Source organism: Ornithorhynchus anatinus, chromosome 8 (genome assembly GCF_004115215.2).
Source record: "Ornithorhynchus anatinus isolate Pmale09 chromosome 8, mOrnAna1.pri.v4, whole genome shotgun sequence".
Taxonomy (NCBI): Eukaryota; Metazoa; Chordata; class Mammalia; order Monotremata; family Ornithorhynchidae; genus Ornithorhynchus; species Ornithorhynchus anatinus.
Genome location: NC_041735.1, coordinates 52,969,484 through 52,981,627, shown reverse-complemented (window position 1 = coordinate 52,981,627; position 12,144 = coordinate 52,969,484). Strand labels below are relative to the sequence as shown.

The window sequence follows — 12,144 nt, the reverse complement described above, 5'->3', positions numbered from 1 at the left end:
CACATGGAGCTCACAGTCTTCATCACCATTTTTCAGATAAGGTAACAGAGGCACAGAGAATTGAAGTGACTTACCCTAAGTCACACAGCAGACAAATGGCAGAGCTGCATTAGAACCCAGATCCTTCTGACTCCCAGGCCCATACTCTATCCACTAGGCCAAAGCCTGGGCTACCTCAGGTTTGGGGCCTGTGAAACTCTTTACAAAGGTTAAGGTCTGGGCAAATGGGACCTGGATTTCCCATGTGCTCCTAGTCAATCAATCAATGGTATTTACTGAGCATTTACTATGTGCAGAGCACTGTACTAAGCACTTAAACCCCTTGTGGGGTTTGGAGCAGTCCAGGCTCAGGGAGGTGAGGCCAGGCCCTGATGTCCAGGCCGTACAGGACTCTGACTCACACTGTTCTGTCACTTGGCCTCACGCTATGAGCTCCACTTCTCAATGGCTCTTAAAGGAAGGGCTTGAGGATGGTATCATTCCTGGGATTCTGAGTGAGGCTGTAGGAAAGGTGCCTTCTCGTGCTGCCACTGAAATGAAAGTAGAAGTGGGCCAAACAGGTTTCTGTCCTCTCATGTTGACCCGTCTCTCACCTGCCTTGCAGCTTCAGGCAGTGTAAATACCTGACCTCCCTTAAAAATATGAAATAGGGCAGGAAGAAGCCATCCCCCACCTTCCAGACAGGCCTGCAACAGCTCACTCAGCCCAGGAAACAATCATCTGCCCTTATTTTAGAAGTCCCAAGTCCCACAGACCTCTCTGCCTCCCCTAATTACAGGGCAGGGAGCAGCAAACCCCACATCAAGAATTTTGAGCCTAAGGGGTTGTTGCCTATTGTTATTTCCCAGGAAAATGGAGCACAGCTGCCCAATCCCTCCACCCCAAGTTTACCCCTTCCTGTCCCTGAGGGAGAAGAGGCACAGTTAAAACAGATGCTGCTGCTGCATTAGGGCTGCAGTGCCTCCGACCCTGTAGAGGCCAGTGCCGCTGTGGTATGAGCAGCAGGAGGATTCAAGGTAGGGCACCGACTTCCAGATTTGCACCATTCCAGGAAGTTAAGGGAAACAGTGTGGCCTGGTGAAAGGAGCACAGAGCTGGTGGGTGTCATGAGTCTGACTCTTGCCTACTGTGTGACTATGGGCAAGTCACTTAACAACTCTGTGCCTCTGTGTCCTCATCTGTAGAAGGAGATTATACCTGTGCTCCCTCTCTTTTGGAATGTGAGCCCTGGGTGGAACAAGGACTGTGTCTAACCTGATTATCTTCTATCACCCACAACTCTTAGAGTTTTTGGCACATAGTAAGCACTTAACAAATTCCACAATTTATTATAATAAGGTAAGATGAATGCTTTTCCCCACAGTCTTTTCTAGCTGCTGCCTTCACCTCTCCACCTCCCAGCCCAACCCTGTCCTAGGCAACCCCAGTGAATCAGAAAACCCTAAATTAGGTTCACAATCCCCTCTCCCCTCCACCATCTTTGGGAGAAGCATCCCAGCCTCCCCTGAATCTTGTCACTGTCATCAAGTGACCCTGTTGCTCCTGAGCTTATAATAATAATGATGGCATGTGCGCTTACTATACGCCGGGCGCTAGGGTAGGTACAAGAAAACTGAGTTGGACATAGTCCCTATCCTCATTTTACAGATGAGGTAACTGAGGCACAGAGAAGTGAAGTGACTTGCTCAAGGTCACACAGCAGACAAGAGGCAGAGCTGGGATTAAAACCCATGACCTTCTAACTTCCAGGCCCGTGCTCTATCCACTAGGCCATGCTGCTTCTCTAACATGGTAGCTCATGTTACCCAGTTGTCCTAGATTCAGGCTTCTTTCTTTTTTGTTAGAGGTATTTGTTAAAAGCTTGCTATGTGTCAAGCACTTAGAAAAGTTCCCCTGTTCCACAGGGGCTTACAGTATAAGTAGGAGAGAAAACAAGTATTGAATCCCCATTTTACAGTTGAGGGAACTGAGGCACAGAGAAGTGAAGTGACTTCTCCAAGGTTACAAAGGAAACAAGTGGCAGAGCTGGGATTAGAACCCAGGTTCTCTGACCCTTTCTACTAGGCCACACTGCTTCAGGATACTTTATTCTAACGTACAAATGGCAAGTCAATCAGTGCCTGCACCAAAAACATCTCTCTACTTACAGAAAACTGGGAGGACATAGAAATGAAGGAAGTGAAACGACACACCTTTTCATCTATAAACAGAATTTACCGTCTCAAAAATAAGGTCACCCCTGTGAGTGAGTTGAGACGGGGGAGATGAATTATTTTCACAACTACCCTCCAGCCCTACAAAATTAAATGAATATATATGTACCTGTCCTGGAGAACCTTACTGTTACAATCTTATTATTTGGATTAATAATTAGTCCAGTTGGTTATTCTGGTCTGTTTCCACGTTTATTCCCCATTGTCCCTCTTGCCACAGGCCAACAGTTGTCCTGACTCTTTCTGATAAAATTGTCATGGTCTAGGGAACAGTGTCTCATTGCTTTTCACTTGTGACTGAAGTAGTTTGGAAGGAGGTTTTCCAGTTTGATTTTCAGCCCCCCAGGCTCCTGACCCTCTGCAACTGGTTGGTATTTTCTATGTTCTTTGTCAAAATGGGTTTAACATGTTTAAAAAAAAGGCCTGCTCATACAAGAACCAGCATGGCCTAGTGGATAGAGCATGGGCCTGGGTTCTAATCCCAGCTTGCCAGTTGTCTGCTATGTGATCTTGGGCAAGTCACTTCATTTCTCTGCACCTCAGTTACTTCCTTTGTAAAATGGGAATTAAGACTGTGACCCCCATATGGGACATGGATTGGGTCCAATTTGACTAGCTTGTTTCTACTCCAGTGCTTAGTACAGTGCCTGACACATAATATGCACTTAACAGATACCATAAAAAAAGGTTTTGACCCAATCTTCCTCCTCCTTGGAGGTTAAATTAGGAGCAAAAAGAAAGAAATTAATCATTCTACTCTGTTGAGTAGGCATAATGTTACTCTCCAGAGTCCACATGCCTCCTGATTTCAGGATATTTTCTTTCAGATACTTTTCCATCTGCAGAAAAGTGGAATGAAATTGAAGGTTGATTGGCATTCTGGGGCAAAATGGAGTAGGATGGGATAGGGCTAACTGGCGTTAGACTATCGAGGGGCCTAGGAAGCCCGGATTGCCAAACATAGGAGATCAACAAACCTGTAGAAAGAGGTGGCAAATCACAATGGATCTGTACTTTGGTGGCTTTGTAGGCTATTCATTTTTCAGTAGTAGAGTGGCAGAGGTAAGCATGCAAATCATGACTATTAATTCTGTTGTACTCTCTCGAGCACTTAGTACAGTAATTTTATGCAGGTGATCAATAAATCCGATTGATCAATTGTGAAGTGATGAAACTAGCATTATGGCATAGCAGATAGAACACGGGCCTGGGGGTCAAAAAGGGCCTAGGTTTTAATACTGGCTTCACCACTTGTCTGCTTGGGTGACCTTGGGCAAGTCACTCCACTTATCTGTGTCTCAGTTCCTCATCTGTAAAATGAGGATTTAGATTGAGTCCCATGTGTGACATGGACTATAGCCAACCTCATTAGCTTGTATCTACTCCAGCACTTAGTATGTACTTGAGACGGAGTAAGTGCTTAACAAATTCTGGAAAAAAAATCAGGCCTTAGGACAGGAAGAGCAAAATGATGGTCACAGTGGGTTAAATAAAATACTTTGACACCTCCATGCGCATGACCAAGGGGGAGTGGAAAACTGGATTAAATCTGAATGCTGCTCATTTTGAAATTGGTGTGCTTCTTTCAGGCTCTCCCTCAGGTTCCTGGATTCAGGTAGAGGTTTCTGGGCGCAGTGCCGACGACCTCAAGAGCAGAAACTCTCAGGTAATGAATTCCTACAAAGCCAAGTTGTCCTACTGTGAGTAAAAAGGCAAACCTGTGTTTGGGGAAAATGTGTTCACCTGTTGGAGAAAATGCAGATTTGTCCTCTTCAGCACAAATCCTTCCAGAATTTTAAAGGTTCTGAGAGTGTGAAATGGTGCTCCCAAAACTTCCTAGCAGAGTAGGTTACTGGGCAATCTGCAGTGTGGCCTCTCTTTAAAGATTGGAACATTATGGATCAAGAAGATATGAATATCATATGAATATGGTTTGGATTGTCTTTTTTTGTGGCTGTTCACATACAAATCAGGAAAATACACTTCTCAGTCACTAGGGAAAATTAGCAAGTCTTTCAGAGAAATTAGATGGGTGCCTGGAAAATGATGTAATTGAGAGGTTCATTTATAGTCAACTGAGAAAACATGAAACAAATCGTCTCTCAACTAAACTGGTTCTGTTACCTCACTAAAGATGTTGTTTTCTTATTTTGTTTGATCTTTTCAAACCTTTATCTTGGCACCAATATTCCTCTTTTCCCATTTGAATTTTAGTGTGGTAGACCTGGGTGATGAGTTGTTGCCAGTTCCTCAGCACTTTGGGGTAAGGGTCTCCATGGCACCTCCAGCCTAACTTGGATTTGTCAAGGGGAGATGATGGTGGGGACACTGGTGAGGTCAGAGAGGCATGCCCAGTTCCCTTCGGGCACATTTGGGCCAGTCCAGGAACCATAGGTCAGAGAGGCATGCCCAGTTCCCTTCGGGCACATTTGGGCCAGTCCAGGAACCATAGCTAATGGCAGAATCCAGACCTGTACAAGATCTCAAGAAGTCATATAGCCCAGCCTGTAGCCTACAACTAAACCACTCAAGGCAGTAAGAAAGTGGCCTGTCTTCTTCAAGATCTTTGGGTTGGAGATTCTGAAATGTCCCTTAGAGGTTCCAGGGTAAATTCATGTCAGTCATCAGGAGGCTCTTCCTTTCATTTAACTTAATCTCATTATAATTGGCCACTGAGAAATCCCAAAGTTGAGGCAATAACCTGATCTCTAATCAAACGATCAAAGGTTTATGGAATCTTTACTGTATACAGACCACTGTACTAAGCATTTGGGGAAAGTACAATATAACAGAGTTGGGAGATATGATTGCTGCCCACAGGGTACTTAGTGTACAGTGGGGGAATAGACAGCTGAGGCTGCAACTATCTGGTGATTCTTGAGCTCCTACACCTACCCCTGGGGAAGGGGGTTCAGCGGCCAGAGCACTTGGATAGGGAATTGGGAGACAGAGGCCCTTCCCCACGTCCTCTTTCTTGTCCCGTCCTACCGCTTGCAGTCAGGGCATCTGAATCCTGACTTGCACCCTGATCAGAAATCTGAAAACATGGTGATAAAGTGTCATATGCCATCTAACTTCATGTCATGCTGTGCGAGCTCAGCATGGCTTTTGGATCATTGTAGCCCCGTCATGGCTTCTGACATGATGGCCAAGCCATGCAATAGAAATGCAACTTTAGTTTTATTTTTTCTCATTCTCTTTATAAGTCACGTGTTAAACTAGTCGAGGGCCTGGGGCAGATAGACTACCACTCATCTCGATCCACAGCAGAGAGAAGAAAATCCTGGCTCCCACTCCCTCAAGCACTGGACTACTCTGAAAATGGAGGAATGAAGGGGCCAGTGAGATGAAGGCTGGAGTCCCTTCCCCACCCAGGCTTCTAATTACAATGTTCTTAATGCATGACTTCCTTGAAATTATTTGTCTTTCTGTGCCTCTACATCCCAGAAAACTGGAGTCTCTTCCTGGCATGTGGTGTTCACACTACAAGGGAACTGCAATTATCATTGAGGGAAGAAGCATGGCCTAATAGAAAGAAAAGCTTTGGGAGTCAGAGGACTTGGGTTCTAATATCAGCTGTGTCAGTTGTTGGTTGTGTAACCTTGGGCAAGTCACTTAATTTCTCTGTGCCTCAGAGTCCTCATCTGTAAAATAGGGGTTCACTACCTGTTCTCCTACTATCAGCCTCATACAGGATAAGGATGCTATCCAATCTGATTAACTTGAATCTACCCCAGCATTTACCATAGTGTTTGACACCATAAATATTTTTATTATCATATGGCACTAGTTGACCCCAAATCTCTCAAATGGAAATCCTTTTCCTACCTGTTCAGGATCTACTTTTGCTGTGGCAACTGTAAAAACCTTCCAACCCCCACTAAGATAGTCTCTTGTCAGTAGCATTCAGTGATGATGCCATTAATCAAATTAACTTGTCCTTTTGCAGTTACCCCTGAAAACCCTCCGCTGAGAAGGCAGATGGGCGCAAGAGCCCACCCAGCACCATGGCTCCTCAGTGCCAGTGGGAGATGCTGCCCAGAACACACCTTGGACAGACCGGCTCTGAACCAAGCTCTTATTTATTGTAGATAGGTGGTTTCCACGCTTCTGATCAGTATTGCAGTTATCTTTTATTTTAGCAAGTTTTTTTAATGATCCCTGACTCTCTTTTTAACGTTTCCTGAAATTAGGGGGTCATAACGGTAAGTCATGTCAGTGCAGAGATGAGTTTGAGGCCTTGTGTGGATAAAGCCAGGGCTGACAGAGGACACACCTAAACTGTTGCTAAGCCATTTTGCTCTGGTACTGTAAACACAACCGCAGTCTTAAACCTTCTTAGAATATGAAGCTTTTTTAAGGTGACTTTCACAGGAGTTTGTGGTCCACCCAGCCATAGTCATATTCATCATAGCTTGTCAGTGGCATGATTTTTATTCTCGTCGGACACAATGAGCACTCAAACCAAATAATGCCTTACCAAATGAGCGCAAGAGGTCCTACAGTAACTATCAGGGCTAAGGAGCGGCACTGAATGAATAAGGGGACATGTCCCATTTTACAGTATGTGGATTTTAGCTGCCTGTTGTAAGTATAACCTGTAAGGAGGGTGTGGTTAGGATTGTTTTCTCCTAAGTGCCGGGATGCTACTTTCATATCAGGTAGTTCTGCAGATAGCCAGTCTTTGTGCCGTTGACTTTTTCTTTGTGAGCAAGGATACCTGGGGTGCCATTCTTCTGGGTTCCGCTCACTCCTGACTTCTCCTCTTTGCTGGGCAGCCCAGCTGAAAAACCCAACTTCAAAGCAGCATCTTGAGGCCAGGGGGTGTCTGTCAGGCCCCCCTTGGGGCTTGTGGGACACAGGGAAATTAGATTATAGACCAGAAGGTACTGATTATGCAAGTGCAAATCAGAGGGAAAAGAAGCAGTATAAGAGCAAAGGAAAATCATGTGCACTGAAAGATCTTGTTTTATCCATTGAACGCTTGCACTTACTACATTTGGGGTGGAAGAGTGCTCAATATTTGGCATGTGAAACTTACAGCAGAGGTTTGTCCTGGAGGGGTGCCTTTGGCCTCGAGGTTCTGTCAGACACCCAAACACACATACTAAAAGAGTGGAGGTGAACAGAAATTTAGCAGCTGTCCCAAATTTAGTTTATCCATTTCATCCGGGGCAGGAAATGTGTCTATTGTTGTATTGTGCACTCCCGAGTGCTTAGTTCAATGCTCTGCAGATAGTAAGCGCCTAATAAATACTATTGAATGAATCCGAGCCACCTTTTAGCACGGTGTGGATACCTTCTCATTGCTCATTCAATATTATGTGAATGCTTACTTTGTGCAGAACACTCTCCTGAGAGCTTTTAAAATTTTCCTTCCACACGGGGATGTGTTAGAAGAGAGACTGTTATGCCAGAAATGAGAAGGGAAGAGTGTTGGAGGGCTCCCCTCAGAACCTGGGGCTGAAAGATAGAACCAGCATGGTAGTAAAAATAGTATTTAGTAAGTGCTTGCTATGTGCAGAGCACTATACTAAGTGCTGGAAGACAACATACAGATGGGAATTAGGGTACAGTTTCCTAGATTGATATCAGTCTTTTGGGGCTAGTTTCTCCTGACCACTTGCAGAATCTAGCAGCCCTTTTTCTGTTGAAATGCCATGAATGGTGTGCTCAGACCTTTGACAGTGAGAAGATGGAAAACCTGAAAGGCCCCAGAAGCTGCTCAGGGAAAGTCACGAGCAGATGAGCAGAAGGGCTAGCACCTAGGCTATGGAAAAGAGGATCTTTTTTTGGTTTGTTTTTAGAAAGCTGCATTGCCCTTGCTATCACCAAATAGCTATTCAGCCCCCAGCACCCCCGCAAAGATGTGGACTCTGGACCCGATAATATTATCATATTCCCCATCTGCCTCTGGCATTTCACTTCCTCCCCTCTTCCAGCTCACAGCCATTCTGAAACCTTTTTATGTAGAGGGGAAGAAGAACCTTTGTCTTAATGCTATAACCACTGCCAAATAATAAACAGTAAAATCTCATTCAGTCAGAATAGACAGAGAAGAGTTGGAGGGAAAATCCTGTCAAAATTAGTGAAAAGTCCAAACTGTGGGGAAAGGGGACTGACTAGTATTTACTCACCTGTCAGTAAGAAAAACTATATTTTATGGTATCGGGCTGTTCTCTCACTTCAGAGACACATAAACTGAGACAAGATGCACAGAGTTACTGACACACATATTCACCCACATATTTTAAAAGATTGTTCTACAGGGGATGTGTGGTAGGTCTGTGCCAGAATAGTAACAGGAACAGTAGCACCCCTTGGGAATGAGCCCAGATTCACTCTTGTTCTAGCTGGGCCTCTCTTCTGGTTTGTTTCAGTGTACAGGCAACAAAGACCAGTGGTGAAAGTGGATTAGTTTGGGCCCTGATTTCCATCCTGTGCCAAGATGGAGGTCCCAGCCCAACTAGGAAAGGAAGCAGTAGAGGACAGTCCACCAAATGAATGTGAAAGTTTATTCTTGCTAGCTAGCCCAGAACTTTCCTTTGTTTGAGAATTAGAACCTTTCATTGACTTTAATCCCTCAGTTAGCTCAAGGGTGGGCTATAGTACCACTCATACCTCCCTCTTTGAGTAAAGCTATAACCAGATTATAATTGGGGTGTGGAATTTTAGGGTTTTCTCTAAGAAACTTTTAAGGTTTTCCCTAGAATCCCAATTTTTGCCACTGAATCATTTTCTAATTTTTTATAAACTTTCATTTTGAGGGTTTGTTTTTAACACTTTCACTAGCACAGTGGCTTTAAGATAATTTATGAATCCTAATTCTGCCATGGTTGATGTAAGCCAATTTAGAGCATATTCATGACAAATTATCACTATTGCCATGGTAGAAAGTCCAGAATCTGCATAGTTTGGAATGTGACAGGTGAAATGTGGTGACTTTTAAACTCAATGCTCACTTTTAAATTCAATGCTTTTTCTTAGTTTTCCCTTTTTATTTTAAATCTCTGGAATTTCCTCAGGAAGCTGATATCTGCAGTCAGTTTTGTCTTTCTTCCTTTGGAGTGCTTCTCCTTCCAACTCTGAGCCCTTAAATCAAAATTTGGACATTACCAAATTTTGAATTGTAGCTTGAGTTCCATTGAGTTCCAGTTCTAAATGAAGCAACGTTGCCTTAACATTGCAGTGTGTTGTTAGGTAGCAGTGGTATCCAGGGAATCTATTAAACATTTGCAAATGCCACAGAGGAGTGATATGATAGAAAATAATAGCTGCCATAAAGGTGTTGTTGAATGTTTGTCATAAAAGTGAAAGCTAAATAAATTCCCAAATGTAAACCCAATTTTAAACAAATGAAAAAACCTAATTATCCCCAAATTATGTAATTAACCAAAAAACCCAATTCCCTTGTTAGTGTATATTGTATGAGTTATGCTAAATTCTGAATTAATGGGCCCTGAATCAATGAGGTTTCACTTAATATTTTTATTGGTGTTACATGTGTGTATGAAGAGATGTATGTGCCTGTGCAGTACATTTAGAGGAGTAAGATGTCTCCTTTTTCATGTTTTGACCCTCATCTCTAGCCAGATATTATCAGAGCTAGTGAGGTCAACATTCCCCTCTGGTGACAAGGCTGTGTAGCTAAGCCCCTTAACTGCTGTTGAGATTCCTGTTCATATGGCCCAACACCTCTACATGTCACTGTGACTTATTTTAAATATGCTCACAGGAATCCCAAAATGGCAAACTGTGTTATAGCCTATTTTTCCAGTCTTGACAGGGTAATCACCATAAAGCTTTCTCCATTGTGATAAAAGGACCCTTGACAAAGGAAACCACACTTTCACAGCAGACTAATTTCATTAGTACAGGTTAGTCACACCGTGCTGCTCTAACATACTATTGATGGTGATTTTTAAAAGCTGAAAGGGTCTGTTCAAGGTTAAAGTGAAGGAAAGAGCAAAAACCCTAATGGAGTAGAAATTTTTGGAAATTGTCTCTTCAAATGGACTGAAATGTGAGTTTTCTGAGCTAGTTATAAGTGCAAAGCATTTACTTAGCTTTGGCCATTAAACGTTAAAGAGGCATATACAGAGGAGTCTCAGCAGCAGCAGCATCGATGAAGATTTTCCCTATGAATAGTCAAATAGCTTGAGCCTTGTACAGCTGTATTTAATATGGATTTTGTATTTATTGGTGTTTATCGGCGCACATCAATTTCCTTTGTACTTAAACTGTAAGCAATAAATGGAAATACCCCTCCTGTTTCTTTGTTAAAAGATAAGTGGATTTCACCTTTGAGCTAGCCCAAGGCTTTTAAAGGAGTAAATGACCCATTCATCTTATGGAATAGTCAGAGCAAAGCAGCAAAAAAGCACTTTAGGAGAACAAAAAGGCCTGCTGTAATTGCCTAACCAAGAAACAGTTTTCTTTAATAATCCATAAATCATCATCAATGGTATTTATTGAACACTTACTGCATATGGCGCACTGTACCAAGCACTTGGTAGAGTACAATACAGCAGCGTTGGTAGACACAATCCCTGCCCAAAAATAATATCCCTCCCCCAACCCCACAACATGCACACATCTTTAAATTATGTATTTTTAAATATATTAATGTCTGTCTATAATGCCTTTACACTATGTTTGTTATGGTCAGGGAATGTGTCCACTAATTCTGTTGTACTGTGCTTTCCCAAGTGCTTAGTACAGTCCTTGACTGTAAGCCCATTGTGGGCAGGGATTGTCTCTATTGCTGTACTGTACTTTCCAAGCACTTAGTACGATGCTCTGCACACAGTAAATATGAATGAATGAATGGTCTGCACATAGGAAGCACTCCATAAATACCACTGATTGATTCAATAGTTCCTGCTATCAAACAGTGATATTTACTGAATGCTTATAGTGTGCAGGGCACTATGAGGGAGAGTACAGTATAGTGGAGGGGGCAGATACAATCCCTGCCCCCAAAGAGCCTAACCATCTAGAGTGGGGAGAAGGGAAGGGAACAACTTTTTTACTCCCAGTTACCACCCTGTGATGTTTGCTAATCTCTCTGGCATCTCCTCTGTTTTTTACTCCTCTCTTCTGATCTCGTTCCCCTGAAACTGACTTCTGCCCCAGCTTCACAGTGCAGGGGTGTCCTTCCATAGCTACAACCACCACCCTCTTCTGTTTTTGATTCCCCCTTGTGTAGCACTGGACCTTAGGGCCACTTAGCTGTGCCACTGTTTATTTCCTTACAGGTGTGAAGGGGCAGAGGTGGGTAAACAATCTCTGGGTGCTTACCCAGAGCCTTAGAGATGGGTACACTGGCTTGGCACAGGGCATTCGGGCCTGCCACAAGGACGAGGCTGCCTTACTGGGGGAAGGGCACCCGGGATCATTCATACTACTGTTATTTTTACCCAGAACGGACAATTAGTTTCAGTCTGTCTTTACAGTTCAACTTCAGTAACCAAAGAGAACACACTTTCTTCATAGCTTTGTTTTTGAATAGAATCCACTGTGCAGAGGACAGCTTTCAGCCCTGGGTTGTCAGATTCCCTAATGACCTATTTGCATTTTTAAAAGAGATGATTTGCTTTCCTACCAACTTTTTCAAAATCTGTGCCCATCACTCCGTTATTTGGAATTGTAGACAATGCGCACTACGATTTAAATCCACACCATTTAAGACTAGTTTTTGCCAATACTTTCTGCCACCCTCAAAGCCTTTTGCTAACAACGATGATTAAAATTTGACCTGCAAACTTGGGTCAATTAACATTGTCCTTATAAACGGAAGCCCAGATGATCCAGGCCAATATAGGCCTTTTGGAATCAGAATCATCCATTTACAAATGGATGTTCACTGATCAAATTACTTAGGAAACTAACACCTTTCTTCTGGGCTCTGTGCTTGTGCAGATACACTAAG

General features: G+C 43.3%; 1 protein-coding gene across 1 annotated transcript in view; it reads left to right on the top strand.

Moving 5' to 3' along the window:
* WIPF3 (WAS/WASL interacting protein family member 3) overlaps window positions 1-10,484 on the top strand; it is a 58,213-nt gene extending 47,729 nt beyond the window's left edge. The window contains exons 10-11 of the mRNA XM_029071405.1: window positions 3,803-3,879; window positions 6,163-10,484. Coding sequence (XP_028927238.1) covers window positions 3,803-3,879; window positions 6,163-6,186 — 101 coding nt within the window. The 3' untranslated portion in view covers window positions 6,187-10,484. The remainder of the gene's footprint in view (window positions 1-3,802; window positions 3,880-6,162) is intronic.
* Window positions 10,485-12,144: the final 1,660 nt, after the last annotated feature.